General features: G+C 38.7%; 1 protein-coding gene across 3 annotated transcripts; it reads left to right on the forward strand.

Annotated features, from left to right (window-relative positions):
- The first annotated feature begins 3,635 nt into the window (after positions 1–3,635).
- On the forward strand, positions 3,636–10,272 carry LOC122642511 (glutamate receptor 3.4-like). Of its 3 annotated transcripts, none has more exons than XM_043836013.1 (6): positions 3,636–4,532; positions 5,458–6,803; positions 7,289–7,566; positions 8,089–8,120; positions 8,280–8,689; positions 9,750–10,272. In XM_043836013.1, exons 1-6 carry the CDS (start codon positions 4,223–4,225, stop codon positions 10,212–10,214), a joined length of 2,841 nt encoding a protein of 946 aa, XP_043691948.1. In that variant the 5' UTR covers positions 3,636–4,222; the 3' UTR covers positions 10,215–10,272. The 3 variants fall into 3 exon arrangements, with proteins under 3 accessions (XP_043691948.1, XP_043691950.1, XP_043691949.1); XM_043836014.1 differs by lacking the exon at positions 3,636–4,532 and adding an exon at positions 4,700–4,848; XM_043836015.1 differs by lacking the exons at positions 8,089–8,120; positions 9,750–10,272 and having other exon boundaries at positions 8,280–8,432.
- The last annotated feature ends 9,016 nt before the right edge of the window (positions 10,273–19,288 follow it).

Here is a 19,288-nt window from a genome sequence, read left to right on the forward strand (position 1 = left end):
ATTAAACATTGGATCGAGTTTCACCCAACTATAGAGATCTATCCTTGTATGATAGGGGTGGGAGTTAAAGATGGCATATGAGTTTAATCACAAGGATGACACATGAGTTCAATTACAAAGTCGCATCATCAATGGAGAAAAGAATAAAGTTTCTCTAGGTATAACAAAAATTAATGGAAGAAAAAAAAAAGAAAATCTCCCTCCACTAGTGATGTGACCCTATTATTGGACTCTTGTGTCACGGTTAATTCTCATCTCCTATTGTACAACATAAAAAATATCTTTTCCTATATGATCAAGCGGTTGAGATCCCCATTGTGAGGAGATTCTCTCTTCACCATGGGTGAAAAGAAAAGAATAAAGATTAAAGATTCTTTTGGTGCAACAAAAATTAATGGAAAAAAGAGAATCTCTTGCACTAGTGATGTGACTCTATTATTGGACTCTATTGTCATCATCAATTCGCACCACCTCTTGTACAAGATAAAAAATATCTTTTCCTATATGATCAAACGGTTGAGATCCCCATTTCGAGGAGATTCTCTCTTCAGTGAAGAAAAAAGAAATTGAGTCCATCCTACAAATACCAATTATTCTATACGGTGCCTGCTTTATGGCAATCTCTTCATAGAGATGTTTTTTACATTTTTGCCCCAACATTGCCAAAAAAAAAAATAAAGTCAAAAACATGTTAATCATGTGAGTAAGGAAGGGATAACTGTTAGTCTGTGGTGCACAGTAGGTTAGAGGCAAAAATGTAAAGGGAGAATCCAACTGACACATTCTTTTAAGGGAAAATGTTTTTTGGGTGGGATGCAGGGGCCACACCCATGCCCAGCAAGGAATAGAATGACCACCATGCTCCCCATGTATGGCAAAAATTCTGCCATTTTTTGTGCCATACCATGCGGAGTGGCCCCTGCGTCCCACCCAGAGAACAACATCCCTTTAATTTACCCCTTGTCTTATTTTTAAAAGTCCTTTAAGATAAGTGTAAGAAGGGTTTTCAAAAATAAGGTTTTTTTGGTAGAGTTTTCAAAAATAAGTTAAAAATGGCATATCATTGTATCACTAGCAAATGTATCATTGTCATGCATATTTTTCAAGTCTGTATATGAAATAACAGTATTACCTTCAATATTATGTTTATACAGAAAAACAAAAAAATATATTAACAAAAAAAAAAAAAAAGATTGCAAATTATTTGGAAATTGGAACCTTCATGGGTGTCATGTCAATAAGAAAATCGGAAATGTAAAATACTTCCGTAGATAAGATAAGGGATTGCATATGGCGAACACTATTCAAGATATTTTAGTAATACATGGCAGATTATTCCATCGACTCCGTTGGATAAAGAAAATAAAGGTGTTTATGTCATTTCAATTGAAAATTTATGTCCGCATTTAATAATGCCCACATATACATCGTTTGCCTTTTTTCCATAAATTAAACAAAAACAATGAAAGTTGATTGGGAGTTCTTGGGTACCATCACTTGCGATTCTACCCTATCATAATTTGATGGAGACGCACAAACAGCTGAGATTCTTGTCCATATGATAAGTTCTTTTCCTTCTATTCTATACATATAGCACCATAGCAGGGACCAGTCGAGGAGAGTAGGACCCTCTCCAGGGAACCCAGCAGTGCTGTCAGTCGTTGGGTTGTGCTGCACATATTTTTAGGTGTGCATTAAAATGTGTATGGCATAGTTCAACCCTGGATGTCCCCTGGCAACACCCTAAGCGTTGGAGACGAGCTAAATTCCTGTTTAACGGCCAGAAAATAGATTAGTCCTTTGGGCCTCACGCCAGTTGTAGTGGTATTATTACTATTAGCCCCTTGTTAGTCCCTTGGGGTGTGGGGATGGTTTGTATTGTGTAATATTACCGTCACTATTGACTGTTGACTAGTTGATTATAAAATTAATATCTGAAGGGTATATAAATAATTAAACTTCTCTCATTAGTCCATTGAACATTGTTGATAGTTAGTTAATAGGGAAAATTTCTTAGATCTACTAGATTAAAAAAAGAATTACAAAATAAATATAATTTAAATTTGTTTTACATCTACAAAGCTATATTTTAAAAAGATTTACCCAATTCCCAAATCAGTTAATTACCGTCCCGCCCAAACTATAAACTTCCTAATATACCCTTTGACTCAATTTTTTTCCTTAAAAAAAACACTAAAGACAATGCTTTAACTGTTTGCATTACCAAAAAAAAAAAAAAATAGTGTAACCGTTTGTAGTTAAAAAAAAAAAAAAGAAAAAAAAACCACCGTTTGCACAACTTATTGAATTCCCTTTTCTATAAACTTGCAAGATTAACTGAAGTCAGTTAGGTGTTTCCCTTTATCTCTATATCGTTATACCTCTTTCACTCGTTAATCATCATCACTTATCTCTATCTCGTTATCCCTCTTCCACTCGTTAATCATCTTCACTAGTCCCGATGAGTATTGGCTCTCTCTCACTTTCTTTGTCCCTGTTGCATTTTTTTTTTCCTGCACCTAGCGAGCACTACTTTTGCTAATTTTTGCAAGTTTTCCGCCAAATAAAAATAAGAGAGAACTCAATGAGTTGTGTAAAGTGCAAACGGTTACACTATTTTTTTTTGTTTTTTGGAGTAATGCAAATGGCTAAAGCATTATCTTTAGTGTTTTTTTAAGAAAAAAAATTGAGTCAAAAACTATATTAGGAAGTTTATAGGTTGGCACTGATTTGGGGATTGTATAAATCTTTTCAAAATATAAATTAATGGATGTAAAATAAATTTAAAATATACTTATTTTGTAATTTTTTTTTAATCTAATAATTCTTTTTTTAATCTAATAGATCTAGGAATTTTTCCTTAGTTAATATTCATCTCAATCTGAGAATGCAAACTTCTCGGAGGTCTCTGGTTTGAACTTGAATGCGTTTAAACCAAAACTAAAGAACGGAAGAAGAATGGGGCTTACCGAGGATTCCCCAATTCGCCAATTTCCATAAACGAATTTTTCTGAAATCTGAACCGTATGTTTCACGTTTTCTCCATTTTCAATCTTGCTTAATAAGTAAGCCGCCATGGAGAGTCTTGAAGATTTGGGAGTCATGGAGACTTGAAGTCAGTCATGGCTTGGACTTTTTTTTCCAGTTTTCACCATTCACTGACCAGTAATAACCAGTCATGGAGGTATGGGGCCAATCAATACTCCTATCAAGTTTCTTCGCTGACGTAGATCCCTTAACCCCACCATCTCACCTCATCTTTTCAAGCTTTTGTAAACTATGATGCCATTAAAATATCTCTTTCTTCTTTTTAGGGCACTGTGTAGCAATAGTTCTACTTCATGAGTTACGGTTACGCTTATGCTTGTTTGTATATTAGAAAGCAGAAATGATTCTCAATCTTTTCTCATTGCACAAGACTGTCTGACGTTCTCTTATTCCCTTCCTTTTGGTTTACTGCGAAAGTCTTTACAAAATTAGCTGCGGCAAGTCATCTTAGTGCTCACTTTATCGACCTCAAAGGCTCCAAGTCACCTAAGACATACTATTTCTTCATGTTTAACTTTTATTTCTCAGGGTTCCTTTTAATTTGTCTATTATAAAATCTATGCATGTGGGATTGTGGGTTCTTCCCTTTAATTTTCTATTATAGAATCTATGCTTGTCGGGAATGTGATTGTGGGTTCTTCCCTTCGCTTCAATACAATTGCTGCATTTGGGTTCTGAAACTTGGTACTTTATATCACGAAACTCATATGAGACTGATTTAGTGCAAAAAATAATACATGGATATCAGAAACTGAGGGATTTTTCGAATTCAAAACATTTTATTTAATCACTGATGTGCATTTGGTTGCCCAATCTGATTTTCGTCGTTGTTTCTTGCTTCTCATACTTGTTTCCGAAGGGGTAAACAGAAATCTAGTACCCAGTGTGTTATGTTCTTCTTCAAACTATCAAAGTCCTTTAATCCATATTCCCCTTGTTGACAGTCTTTCCTCTGTGTTCCCTCTTTTTTTGTTTTTTGGGCTTCTTCCTTGGGTAGTGATAGTTTTTTGAGCCTATTGGTTCTTATCATAAGAATAAGAATTGGGATTTTCATTTTTCCTTTTGCTTTGTTTCTGGAATCTGTACTCTGTCTGTGGTGCAATAGATGTCTTAGACTAGAAGCAATGCTGGCTTAATCAAAGGCGTCAACTGCATATAAAAATAAATTCCCGTTATGGGCCTCCATCAGTTTTGTGGCTCTGTCCATCTCTTCATGATGAGATTGCTTCAGTTGTTATTTTTCTGTTTGTTGATGACCATGGAAGTTCGGAGTGGGAGTCGAAAATTAGGCACTTCTTCACGGCCACGCGTTGTAAATGTGGGAGCTCTGTTCACTTTCAATTCAACCATTGGAAAGGTAGCAATGCCGGCAATTTCAGCTGCTGTTGATGATATTAATTCCGATTCGAGCATTCTTGCAGGGACAACACTGAATATCATTATGCAGGACACAAATTGCAGTGGATTTCTTGGAACCATAGAAGGTACACTCAAGCTCACGACTCATTAATCTAACCTTATAGCATTACTGTGGAATGCTCACTGGCTTTGCAGTCTCTGTTTCAATTTTGTCTGAGGGTCTAGTATGGCCGTGGTTTTGAAGAACTTGTTCGGAAAAACAGCAACTTGTAGGCACATGTAGTACCTTTATTGGTTTGTATAATGCACAGTGCAGATTGGGTATGTATTCAATCCCAGGGTATCCCCTAGAAATGGAAGAGAAAAAGTCTCTGCAAAGTTTCCCATCCCTAAGTTTCTTAACTACGGGATATTTTGGATATCAGGATTATTTTGTTTAAGGTAATGGATTAGCCATATTATTTATAATTCTCCACATGTTTATCAATATTTGTTTTCCTCTACCGCAGCAAAAAGTAGTCTATCCATAGCTGATGACACCATGGAAGCATTTGAATGATTGAGTAGAAACATATTTTATGTTTTTTTGGTGAGGAAAATATTTCATCTTCAAGCTTTATGAATGGGGACATCTAATATCAGACAGCTCAAAATAGGTTTGACATTCATGTCTGAGTCTGTAAAGATATCAAGCTGAAGATATAAATATTATATGGATCAACTACTCTTTAATTACCATCAAGCAGGAAGATCTGTAAAAAATTGAAGCATCTGAGTTCATAAGAAGATATATCTTAACAATTCAAAGATGTCTATGAGAACCAAAATTATTTACACAAACAGGATTCTTAGATAATGATTTATTTAATACCCAATGAGGGATTAAATCCACCTGCTTGTGAAAACCAAAAGAGGGCTTGAATAGCATTGAACATTAAACAAAACAAATATAACAGACTTTTGTGTTAAAGCTCTTAACTAACAACACAGCCTGCATCTCTCTCTCTCTCAAATGAAGCCGTATTTTTAGAAGATCCTTCTTTTCTGCAGCTTTGCAGCTGATGGAGAAAGATGTGGTTGCAGTAATTGGTCCCCAATCCTCAGGAATAGCTCATGTCATCTCTCATGTTGTTAATGAACTCCAAGTTCCACTTCTTTCGTTTGCAGCCACAGATCCCACTCTTGCTGCACTACAGTACCCCTACTTCCTCCGTACCACACAGAGTGACTATTTCCAGATGTATGCAATAGCAGATTTGGTTGAATATTATGGATGGAGAGAGGTCATTGCCATATATGTGGATGATGATAATGGAAGAGGTGGGATATCTGTGTTGGGTGATGCTCTAGCAAAGAAACTTTCCAAGATATCCTACAAAGCTGCCTTTCCTCCAGGGGCCTCCAGAGGCACAATTAATGATCTATTAGTTGGAGTAAATCTGATGGAATCTCGTGTTTATATTGTACATGTGAATCCGGATTCTGGTCTAACAGTTTTCTCTGTTGCAAAGTCTCTCGGGATGATGAATGGCGGCTATGTGTGGATTGCAACAGATTGGCTTCCTTCTGTTTTGGATTCTTCAGAACCAGTGGACCCTGACACGATGGATCCCTTGCAAGGGGTTCTTGCCTTCCGTCATCATACACCAGATTCTGGTATCAGAAAGAATTTTATATCTCGGTGGAGTGATTTACGACGCAAAGGGAATGCTACCTCAAGCTTGAATTCTTATGGACTCTACGCTTATGATTCCACTTGGTTAGTTGCTCGTGCTATTGATGAGTTTCTCAATGAGGGAGGGAATATTTCTTTTTCTAATGATCCACGCTTGCATGATGCAAATGGAAGCTCACTGCACTTATCGGGACTCCGTTTGTTTGAAGGCGGTCAGCAGTTACTTCAGAAGCTGATCATGATGAACTTCACAGGTTTAATTGGCCAGGTTCAATTTGATTCAGAAAAGAATTTGATCCAACCAGCATATGATATTATTAACATTGGTGGCACTGGGTCCCGCCGGGTTGGATATTGGTCAAATTATTCACATCTCTCAGTTGTTGCTCCAGAGATCTTATATAAGAAGCCCCCAAACACTTCTACCAGTAGCCAACAGCTTTACAGCATAATTTGGCCTGGAGAAACTACGACAACGCCACGTGGGTGGGTGTTTCCCAACAATGGGCAACCTTTGAGGATTGGGGTTCCTTACCGAGTAACATACAAGCAATTTTTGGCAAAGGATAATGGCCCCAGTGGAGTGAGGGGTTTCTGTATTGATGTCTTTGAAGCTGCTGTGGGTTTGTTGCACTATCCTGTTCAACAAACATACATATTATATGGGAATGGTTCTAGGAACCCTAGTTACGATGAGCTTGTGCATATGATCATAGAAAATGTAAGTTCTCTGCTTTTGAATTTTTTACATTAACTTAGTTGATATGTGAAGTTATGCCTTCAACTGCAGTGAGGATGGTCTGGCAGCAGGAATATCAGATCCATTGGAAATCTGCACTTATTACTGACTATTTTCCACTGATGTACATGCTTTAAACTGAGCTAATTTGATGACAACAGGCTAGGAATGTTCACCATATTTTTCTAACCATTTCAGAGACTGCAAATGGATTGAACATTTATCACTATCCAATTGGCCTTTTCTTTTGCATTCTCCTCTGTAAAATTAACTGTTATAATCATCCAATTGGACTTGTTATTTGCATTGTTCTCCTTGGGTCCCATTGAATGGTAGGGCAGCATATATTTGGTTGGTTCTATTTGGGAAGGCATTATAAATTAATTCTGTTTCTTGTCCATACTCCATCCGTAGTTAGGGAGGTAATTTCTTTCAGGGAACTTAATTTTATAACTTCTTCTTTGTAGAAATTTGATGCAGTTGTTGGAGATATAACCATTACAACAAATAGGACAAGAATTTTGGATTTCACTCAGCCCTACGTTGAATCCGGCCTTATTGTTGTTACTCCTGTAAAAGTGATAAAGTCCACTGCTTGGGCTTTCCTAAAGCCATTTACATTTCAAATGTGGTGTGTCACTGGTGCTTTCTTTCTGTTTGTGGGAGCAGTTGTTTGGATTCTTGAACATCGAATAAATGCTGAATTCCGTGGCCCCCCAAGGCAGCAGCTTGTAACAGTTTTTTGGTGAGTATCATTGCAACTCTCTTGGAAATCCCTATTTGTTTGAAAAGGGGCTCTGCATTGCGAGCCTCATGATGTGGCAAAATGTGTAATATTGTGTCATATGTGTCTGATCTGAGAATCCTAATGGGTTCCCCTAATATGTTCAGTGGACATGGGCTATTTTGCAAAGCTTTCTTATGATCCCCTGAACTATGGGACCACTAGACATTTAATTGTTTGCCATTCAACTCTGTTCGATGGCTAATTCAATACTGAACCCATTATTTGCAAGAAGTGGGAAAAAATTGTTGCTTTTCCCTCTTGCTCTCAATCTTGAGGGGAGGTGTTTCCTTTTGTTTTTTTTTTGATTCTTGTCAAAGACTCTAAATCTTTCTGTGTGTTTCATGGCTAGTATCATTCCTTTGAGATGCTTTCTATTTGTGCCTTCTGGCTTATTTTCTCAGTGTACAATTTTTTTTTTCAATGATAAAGTTTCTGTTTATCTTAATCCGAATTAATTGTTGATTATTCTTCATCTTGCAGGTTCAGTTTCTCTACAATGTTTTTTTCCCACCGTAAGTAGATTTTGTTTCCTATCATTCCTCCCCCCTCTCTTCTCTTCTTTCTACCCCTTCCCCTAGCCCATGACAACTTATTTCTGTTTGGTTATTTGGATTTTGCTGTGTCCTAAATTCAACTTTATGACGTCCTTCGGCTGCCTGGATCCATTGCAGGAGAAAACACTCTTAGCACTCTTGGACGTTTTGTACTGCTCATATGGCTCTTTGTAGTACTTATTATCAATTCAAGCTACACAGCTAGCTTGACATCCATTCTCACAGTGCAGCAGTTGTCATCGCGGATTGAAGGGATTGACAGCTTGATCTCTAGCTCTGACCCTATTGGCATTCAAGATGGGTCGTTTGCAAGGAACTATTTGATTGATGAGCTTAACATTGCCGAATCCAGAATCAAGAGCCTAAAATCTGAGGAAAGTTATTTAGACGCTCTTCAGCGTGGCCCCAAAAATGGTGGGGTTGCTGCTATTGTTGATGAACTTCCTTATGTTGATGTCTTCCTATCTGACAACAACTGCAAATTTCAGGCTGTGGGGCAAGAGTTTACAAAAAGTGGTTGGGGTTTTGTAAGTGTTTAGTTTCCTTCTCTACACCTGCTTGAATAATTCAATTTTTGTGCAGTAACTGGCTATAATTAGCTAACAGAAAAACAATGAGGTAGCCGCTTGCAAAGGAGAAAATGGGTAGAATATGATATAAAACTCAACATGTATTGGAAATTTGTAGGAAATTGTTCCTTATAATTTAGTGATGTCTTGCTAAGTATCATATATTGACATTGACACCATAGTGAAGTATCTAAGAACATCCAGTATACAACTATCTTATTCACTGCATCATAATTTAATAGTGAAATGAAAGTACATTGTTGGATCTTGTGGACATTAGAATTATGCAATTGGAATATGGTTTAATTCTGTCCTGCTTAATGCAGTATGCAGCTCCATTATTGATACTGTATAGTTTTGGCCAGTTGATAATTGTTATACTACACAAATACAAGTATTTTGGGTGTAGTGTAAATCTCACTTCCACTCTTAAATCTGTAACCTGACATCTACTTATCAGTTATCACTCCATTTTATGTTCTTCGATACAAGATATATTTTTTCTAGGTTGACTGAATTTCAAGCTGCTTTTGTATTGGAAACTGTAAGGGCAATTGTTCTGAGATTATCCTGCACAAACTAAATGGAAAAAACATTGTGAAGAAGTGTTGTCCAAATAGCTTGTCAAAATGCTTCAGTTTCAGAGGAAGAGGAAGTTAGTGATCCATAAATCTCTTTCCGTTCAAACCCAAAGCATCAGCTGATGGATTTCCTCTGTTTATTTGTTAGAGAAGCACCCACATTTTCCTGAGATATTAGAAGATGACAGTTTCACTGTATTACCTCTGTTTCAGTTCCTCACAAAATATTGTTAGATTTCTTGGGTTTTTAAAACTTCCAGTTTATTATTTTTTTTTGGCTAAACTTTTGGAGAGATGTTCTATAAAAGAACTCGGAAAAAGCAAATGAAAAATGCAGTATTTTTCTTCCTGGAAAATTTCAGATGTCAAAAATTTATGTGGCTTAGTAAAAGTGAAAAAACATTGGCATATTTCTCAATTATGCTTTATCCTTACAGGCATTCCCAAGGGATTCTCCTCTTGCAGTGGACTTGTCAACAGCAATCCTTAAACTCTCAGAGAATGGTGACCTCCAAAGGATCCATGATAAATGGTTGTCCCATAACCTCTGCTCCGCACAAAGCAGCCAAGTTGATTCAAGCCGGCTCTCTCTCAAGAGTTTCTGGGGCCTCTTCATGATTTGTGGCATTGCATGCTTCATTGCTCTTCTTGTGTTTTGTACACGTCTCTTTTGTCAGTATCGGAAGTATGGTCCAAATGATGAGGTAGGGGAGGATGATGAAATTGAACGAGACAGATCCAATACGAGTTCTCGGCGCTCTCTCCGCTCAACTAGCTTCAAGAACATAATGGAGTTTGTTGATAAGAAAGAAGAGGAGATCCGGAAGAAGAAGAAAGCCAGTTTTAGCAAACAACAACATTCTAGTCGAAGCTCAGATGGACAGCCAAGTTCACCTTCTTGAGCATATGTTCTTTATGTACCAACACATCCTTCGTTTCATAATAACATGTCTGGAGGGGCAGAAAAAAAAATACAAGTTACACATTTATAGTTTAGAGAAGGAAAGACATGCATAGCTTAGGCTTTGTATCAAGTATGACCTCGAATAGAGCTGATTGGAGGGCAAGGATCCATGTAGCTGACCCCATTTAGTTGGGATAAGGTTGAGTTTTGTTGTAGAGAAGGAAAACAAGGTGAGAGAAAAAAACTTCTTGCCTTACATTCTATATATATATATATATAATATTCTTCATTTTGAGGGAGTAGAGTCTTGCAAGATGTAGGTGCTTCTTTACTTTGGGTTCTCAATTGTTGAATGAACGTTTGTGTTTTGTGTGTGCTTTAGGGAGGAATCTTGGGACTGACAAGCTCCATTGGGTATTGGATAGGGATTTAGGGTTGGCCATTTCTGTCCTAGACCGGCCTGTTGCGTTGGCTGGCCTGGTCTGGGAATGAGCTGAACCGAATCCGTGTTCTCAGGCACAGCTGGCTGGGCCTAGATATATGTTCAAATTTACAAGTCGGGCTGGGCCTGGACTGTATCCTTAGTATAGTTCAGCCTGCATTTAGGCTGCTTTTTACAATTCTTTTGGCCTGGACTCTGGAATTGAGTTCATTCCAAATCTTGGATTTCAGTTGAAAATGAGATTCCAGTTCAGTCTTGAGGCACTCTTGGGTATACCAAGTTACCAACAAGTGAAACATTTTGCATCTGCATGTTTGCAATACTGTGATGGCACCATCTTCCTTCTCTTCATATGTGTTGAAAACTCATTAACTCTTCATAATCCTCTGGTGCTTTACACCAATAAAATAACATCTGAACTGAGTTTGGCATCACTTGTTGGGAAATCAAGTCATTCCTAGAGGTCCATAAAGTCCAGAGACATGAACAAGATTAAGGCTGTGTTTGGTTGCATAGAAAAGAAAACAGTACAAAAAGCGTGCGGTTTTCTTGCCTTTCAACATTTTCTCTGCGTTTGTTTTGTTTTGGTTTTTTTTTTTTCTTTTTCTTTTTTCATTTATGAGAAAGAAAAAGAATATATATATTGATAGGAGTTGTCAAAGTGTACAAAAGTTCCAAAATTTTGTTGATGCAGCATGGCAGGAACTGCCAACTTCGTAGTTAGATCCACATTGTTAGCATTTGTGTTTACAGAGAAAACCAATTCCTTGAATTTCCTGGTAGCATCGGACATCTAGAGAAGATGTGGGAGAAGGTTCCAGGGCCAAGTAGTGGCTGATGGAACTGGTACAAAGAGGCATATGTCCTTGTTGCACTAAACTTCTTTAATATTTAAGTGCTACCTGTGTGCATGCTTTAAACCCTGCAAAAATCCAAATATCTTGGCCTCCAGATTATCAACTGAGTTTATATACCCTATAGCTACCAAAACAAAACGTCCATCTAACAAACAAACAGCCCAACCAGAAGATTCTAGACTTGGGTTAGAGGCTACTGTGCACATCAAAAGTGTAATTTAGCATGAGGTTGGTATCACCCAAAGTAAAAGGAGAAGAATTAAAATGAGTACGATTAGAGAGATCAGCTTGGGAGGATGGGGAAGAGAGAAAATGTTATGATAAAAAATCCGTCTTAATATAGACTGAAGCAGGGGTGCAAGTTTGGCCCTATCGGCCTGAACTCGCCCTTAGCCTGAACAGGGCTTGGGCTGAGACACATGGCCATGAGAGCGGGTCGAGGCTGGGAATTTCTGGCCCTGAGCCAAGGTTGGGTCGAGTCAGGATTGAGGCCTCGGTCTAAGCCCAGTCCGACCTTGTTTTAAGTTATACTATAAAATATATATTGATATACTATATATATTATAAACTTTAAATGTCACACATATTTTGTTATATAATATATTATATATGAAGATAATAAGTGATAAAATAGATAGTTTTTTCTCCGACCTAGTCCAACTCGGTCCAATCCATGCATCTCTCCCTTCCCCATTCCATGATTAGGGCCAATTAGGGTCAGCCTGGCCCGACCCTGAGGGCGGGTCAGGGTTGTATTTTCCAGGCCTTGAGTCAGGGTCAGGCGGGGCCTGGGCCCAACTAAGGGGACTCAGGGTTGGGCTGGGGTTTTAAAAAGCCTGGCCCAACCCGACCCTATTGCAACCCTAGACTGAATGACTAAATTAGGATCAGCCTTGGCTAAACCCTTAACAACTTTGTTTGTGACATGCCAGATATAATAACATGTAATGATAAAAACTGAAAAAAAACCAAATATGAGATTGTTTATCAAGAGCATACGTTGAGATGAGAGACAAACAAAGTTGTGCTAGTGAAGAACTGGAGAAAAACTTTGTTCTCAATCCCAAAGGGTCTGCAGCCTAGATTCATAGAGTCCATTCACATGAAAGAAAGAGGTGTCAGATAGATTCATCACAAGAACCACAAATAACACAAGTAAAACATGCCAAAAGAACAGTTAAGCTTAGGATGTAAATTGAGTTTCCAAAGAAAACGCCACCACTTAAAGAAAATGGAATCACAAAAGGAGCAAATTGGAGGCCTAAGGTATTTAGCAGCTAGACGAGTCGAGAAGTGGCCATCCCAAGACAAGGAACCCCACCATCGATCCTCATGTCTTCAAATAGGAATTTTGATAATTTCTCCAACAAAAGCAGGTGGGAGCTAACAGAAAAGTAAAGTTATATTCCAACTAAAAATAGAAATAACATCACAAAGGAAGAGGGCAACTTGGGATGAAGGGATCCAAGAGTCCTCCCATAACAGAGTTTTTTTCCCATTCCCAATTTTAAGTACACCGTCCTTTTAAGCATTGGGAGGATAGAAGCAATACTATTCCACGTCTAAGAACCACAATTAGACTTCACTTTGGGGTAAAAAATAGACTTGTTATGAAAATACTTAGGCACCGCTTGATAACCTTACCTGGTGTTTCTGTTCTGGAAGTGTGCTGCGCAACAAGAAAATATTTTTTTGTTGTGCAGCACATTTTTTTTCATTTTCTTTGCTGAGAAACTATTTTTTACCTGCTTGGTAAACCTATTCTGAAAACATTTCCAAAACACAAATGAACACCATTAGTGAAATACCTTGGGGTTTGTGGGATTAGTGAAATATCCTCTCCTTCGGATTTACGGTTTCTGCAAAATGTAAAATACAACATTAGATCAGAGGAAGGGGTAGAACTGAAGGTAGATCAGAGGAAGAAAACAAAGAAAACGATGAGCAGAGGAAGAAGAAGAAGACGAGCAGAGGAAGATGAGCAAAGGAAGAAGAAGAAGACGATGAGCAGAGGAAGAAGAAGAAAATGAGCAGAGGAAGAAGAAGAAGACGAGTAGAGGAAGAAAAAGAAGAAGAAGATTCACAAACCTATGGGTTGCAGAGTACTTCTGTCGCAGGAAGAAGACCAGCCTCTTCAGATCCACCGTAGGAGAGCCCCCTCTAAGCGAAATACCAAGAGAAATCGACAGATCTGTAGGAGAACCCACAGCGAACGAGAGATCGACAGATCCAGAGAGCGAGAGATCGAGAGAGCGAAAGATCGAGAGAGCCGAGAGAGCGAGAGAGCAGACCGAGAGAAGAGTTCTTTCTTCGTTATGTTTTAGGTTTTGGGGTGGGATTGGGGTTAAAATTGTCGGGCACAGTTTGTGTTTAATTTGTGCTAAGCAAGTAGAACATGTCTTACATGTTCTGTAAAATGTCTTCTAGAGAGTAGAAATTCTGATTTATGCTCCAGAAAACAATTTATAAGGAACAGTGGTTATCAAGCAGTTTTTGTGCTCTGGTGTGTTTCTCAGCATAAAAGAATACCAGAAACTGTTTCTGGGAATGTTATCAAGCGAGGCCTTAGCTTTTAAGGCACGGGTCCAAAGGGCATAATCATCATTTAGGAGTCTCCACCCAAGTTTTAATAATAAAGCTCTATTATGTGTAGAAGCCTTACGAAGACCAAGCCCTCCACAATTGAGAGGTAGACAAACATGGTCCCTCCCTATTAGATGAAGCTTTCGAGATCCCCTTGAGTTCCAATTCTAAAAGCGTAGACATATGGAATCTAAATTGTGATAAATCTTTAAAGGAAAGGGGAAACATGACATAAGGTAAGAGGGAATAGAAGCTAGAATGGATTGAATGAGGACATTGCATCCCACAAAAGAGAGAAAGTTCGACTTCCAAGTTGAGAGTTTACTATTAACTCTCTTCATAATAAAATCAAGGTCCTTCGCCTTTGATCGAGAGTGGATAAGTTTAGTGCCTAGATAAAGAGAATCCCGAGACATCTTATGTATACCAATCATAGAGCATAACCATCGACGGTCAAGAGGGTCAACATTCTTACTGAAAAAACATTTCACTCTTATTATAATTGATGTCTTGCCCAAAAATATCAGAAAAGAGATCTAAAACGAGCTTAACTGTGAGGATATCTTTGTCAGTGGCCCTACAAAAGGTGAAGGTGTGTCATCAACAAAAAGAAGGTGAGTTATTTTCGGAACATGGTGAGAAATTTTAATTCCCTAAAACATTCCCAGATCTATGTAAGCCGCAAAGAAACGAGACAAAACCTCCATGGCGGTAATAAAAGGTGGGGACTAAGAGGACATCCTTGCGGGATTCCCCTAGAAGCTAAGAAATGCATAGTTGGAAAACCAGTTTTTGACTCAGGCGACTCGACCAAGTCGAGTTAAAAAAAAAAAAAAGAAGGCAAAACCTGGCCAAGAGTTGTGTAGACTCACCAGGTATTAAAAAGACCAGACTTGGTCCAAGTTTGTCCGATTCACAAATAACTTGGTGTTTTTACCGAGTCAAGTGGAACTCGCCTGAGTTTGGTAAATCTTTGAACCCTACTCCTCCTCTCACAGTAACTCTCTCTAGCCATCAGCATGAAGAACTCACCATCTCCAGTCGTTCACAAGAACAAGAGGAGCCTATGAACCACAGAGAACCAACTAGAGCAGCTTATAATTAAAGTGGATCATACCTGACTTTGGAATCAAACATGTCCTAGTTGATTTTCGAAAACTAACAGCATGACAGTAACCATTACTTGTTGCAGAGGACTAAGGGAGGATCGGAGGATGTAAAAAAAGATAAAAAAAAATATAAAGAAAAAAGGGAAGGAGGGATACAGGGAAGAAGAGAATAAGAAAATTGACTCCACTTCCACTTCCATTACTATATCTTTCCAAGTTCCAAGATACCCGAAAAAACCATCCCCTTCTGCAATCTGGATTTGCTTTCATTATTTTCCACCAATTTTCTATTTATTTATGTTTCTATTCCCTCTTATTATCCATCACCAAGACACCAACACACATTGGGATTTCAATGGAAGAGCTCTCTTACTACTAGAAGAATCAGGAAGCATGGGTTTGATGGAGATTTTCTTTTATGGAAAAAGTCATGGGATTTCTAGGCAGTGGCACCACCTCTCCTAGCCATTTACACGAGGGAGGGATCAGCATCACCTCTGCCCCTTTTCGCATAGAAACATTGAAACCCTGTTCCTGTTGTATAGTCGATAGTGTTAGGGAAAGAAATGTTAAATAAAGGGGCAGCTAAGGGCAATTCATAGAAGAAGACAAAAAAAAAGGGGAAAATTATGCATATACCCCTTATACTTTGCCTTAAGTGTAAATCGACCCAAGGTTTCAAAAAATGAACTTTGCCTCTATTTCATCAATGGTAGGGGTTGTCTCTACTCTAGAGTGTTCATGCACTGCTTGCAATATCTGTGTCATGAGCTGCTTGACCTCTATCATTTCTGTCTGCAGTTGATTCACTTGTTGCCCTAGCTGGTCTTCTGGTGAATCACTGCCTTGTGGATCCATGTCTATGCCTGATGATAGTGTGATTGGACTCTGTTTCACATGGTTGACTGGTGAAAAGGAAAATCCAAATGCTTGGTTACATGTAGGAAATGGAGATTGGATCAGGCTAAATGACTGCCTTGACGAGCCCACGTAGGTAATGAGAAGCCTTTTGGATGTGGAATTGTGCCTTACAGAAACAAATAAAACTTATTTCAGGCTACAATGAATTTACTTGGAATGTATAAGCTTTGATCCTTTTTTTTTTTTTTTTGAAAATTATATTTATGTACGAACAATATATACATGAAATATATACAAACAAAGTTAGTTCATGTGATGGTTACCGATACCATAACATGAGGAAGACCCAAAATGGTTCAGACAAGAATATCCCAATGGTCTACCTCATGATAATATAGAGTGTCATTTTATGGCTGGACAATTTGAATTCTTTTCATTGGACATGTCATGCCAAGCAACATGCTGTCATATCCCGGGACAATTCAAATTCTATTTAGGCACACTACATTAGGTAAAGTATACCATTGAGAATCTTGGTCAAAATCCTAAATATCTACAAAGTTAGGTTGTGGCGTGCCCTATTCATATATGGTCTAATTTCCTACATGATGCATGCAATAGATAGGCTGATAGGACATAAAAGGGCATCCTTGGCAGAACTAACATACCTATCACTTTTGTATAGAACGCGAGTCATGGGTATGTGGTTGCTTTGTTTTACCAATTGGTATGATATCAAGGGTTGTGGCTTTACCGTGACTTACCCATGACTTCACATGGGGTCCAATGACTAACCATGTCATAAAGAGTTTCCATGCCATGTGTGTGTGCATAGTATGATGTGTTTTCACCTCTACGGGGGTAGAGACACAACAGGGAGTACTCTTGTCTTTCAATTTTGCTTCGAACATTCTTATGTAGGAAGCGACTATCATTCGATCTCAGAGTACTTAGTATAATGTGTGTCACCTCCCAGGCGTAAAGGCACAACATAGAGTGCTCTCGTTGTTTGATTTCACTCCAAACACGGTGCATGAGGTGGTTAGTACAATCATCAAACATAAACTATAGTTAATCGAACATGCTATCATAAAAATGATGCATAATGGAGAATATTCTTGCATTCAATGGTAGCATCTAGTATCAAAAGCTTGACAAATCATTCTCTGGTGGAGTTGCCACTATAGGTGTCGTGGCCTCCGTAAGTGGTTTCCTCCGCCTTGCGGGTAGGTTTCGAAGAGCATTTGCTTAAGATTTACGCGGTCCCTTGGAAACTATGGGGGGGGGGGGGTTTAGGACCATACAATATATATCAATAAAATAAAATGGAGTCACCACCTAGGATTAGGGTCTAAACCCAATGGGTGTAGCTCTAGCTATCCACAGAAGTGGATGGTGAAATTTACCAAAAAATAGAAAATGTGAAATGGGTCACCACTGGGCTCAGGTGGAGATGGGCAAACTACCTAACTCCCTCTTGTCGGGTAGGATAACAACTATAATGAGGTATTTCACAACGCAGACTCCAGGTAGAGTGGTGGCTATACTATTTTGGGAGGGGTATTTCATACTCAAACTTTGGGTAGAGTAATGGCTATAATGGGGACTACTGGTACTCGGACTTCGGGCAGAGTAATGACATTACTGGGGATGAAAGAATATGTTCCTTGTGGTTCGGGCAGTACCTCAGCCCTATATTACTAAAACATCGGCAGGGCTTCTAGACACTGGTAGGGCTTCCACGCCTTAGACACTAACAAGGTTTCTACATCCTAAACACTAACATGTATTCTGCGCCTTAATCACCAACAAGGTCCCTAAGGGCCAAAATAAATGAAAAAACTAGAGAAAATGGACAACCATTTTCTAGAATTAAAACCTCCCTATTTTCTAGACTTCTTAAACTCTAACAGGGGCCCTCTATTTATATAGGGTCCCAGGGATCTGGATGGTGCCACTGAAGGCTCGGTGGGGCCACTAAGGGCAGAGCGCCGTTGTCGAGGAGCTGGGCGGTGATGCCAAGCCCTTGGATGGCACCACCGACCCATTTGGCTAGGCCACTGAGGCGGGTGGTGATGCCACTGGTCCCGATTTGGCTCTACTTGGCTCAATTTGGCCCCTTTTGCCAAAATTGGTCTTTTTTTTTTCTCCTTTTTGGCTATATTTTATGGGTTTCTGGGTGACTTGAGAGAAATGTCATCTATCCCCGTCTTGTTATCATCACTAGGGGTGACAAAATTCAGTATCTACATGCGCCCCTACAATGACAATGACTATACAATCACCAAATTCCCAGTGATCCTGGAAATGGCAAAGTCTATACACTCTCACCATGCCAATCGCCCATGTAATGACAATTATGACTATACCCCCGACGGAAGAGCCCATAGTATTGGAAATTTTGTCACTCAACCAGCACAATCATCTTGACATCCCACTTGTTCATTCGATGGAGCCACCTACACGGGTATATTTCCATCCCCCTTGCTCTTTATTGCCCATGAGCAAGCACTGGTGAGATTTCTCTCAACCCCTGATGATTCAAAGTGTTCAAGAATCATTTCTTTGACTTTCCACTGTTTCACAGTCTCAGTCAAAGATAAGCATTTTCTAGACACCTAATTTTGTCATCCCCCTGGAGGCTTCCCATGGCGATGATGAGCATCCTCCAAGGCGTAGAGTCAATGTATTTATAGATGTAACCATGAAACTAAATTTGGGTCGATCTTGGTTTCGTGGCTTTCTAAGATGAGACAAAGGGGTTTTTTAAAAAGTGCAAAGTGTCGATTGTTTCAACCGAAAAAGTAGTTTCGGTCGAAACATGTTGAACCCAGCTAATAAATTCACTTGTCTTGATCAAGACTTGCATATTTCGACCAAAACTCGACAGAAACTCCTCCATCTCGGTGGTTTCGACTGGAAAAGCCTATTTTGGGGCAGATATTTGCAATTCTGCACTTAGTTGGACAATTCTTGCATCTAAGAGCTTGGATTTGCATCCTTGAGTGTTGTTTGAAGTTCATTGTAGAAGGTAATAGTGTTCTCTTCCCAATCATTATTTTGTACACTTTTAGGAAATATATGGTAGAATGCTTTCAATTTTATATATGTAAGTTACAATGGCCTAATCTACAACTCTACGTAGGCAATTTTTTTTTTTTTGATAGTTGAATTATTTTTTAAATTTTCCGTTTCATAAATGCTAGTTTCCTACAACATA

The sequence above is a fragment of the Telopea speciosissima genome, chromosome 10 (genome assembly GCF_018873765.1).
Source record: "Telopea speciosissima isolate NSW1024214 ecotype Mountain lineage chromosome 10, Tspe_v1, whole genome shotgun sequence".
In the NCBI taxonomy this organism is placed as follows: Eukaryota; Viridiplantae; Streptophyta; class Magnoliopsida; order Proteales; family Proteaceae; genus Telopea; species Telopea speciosissima.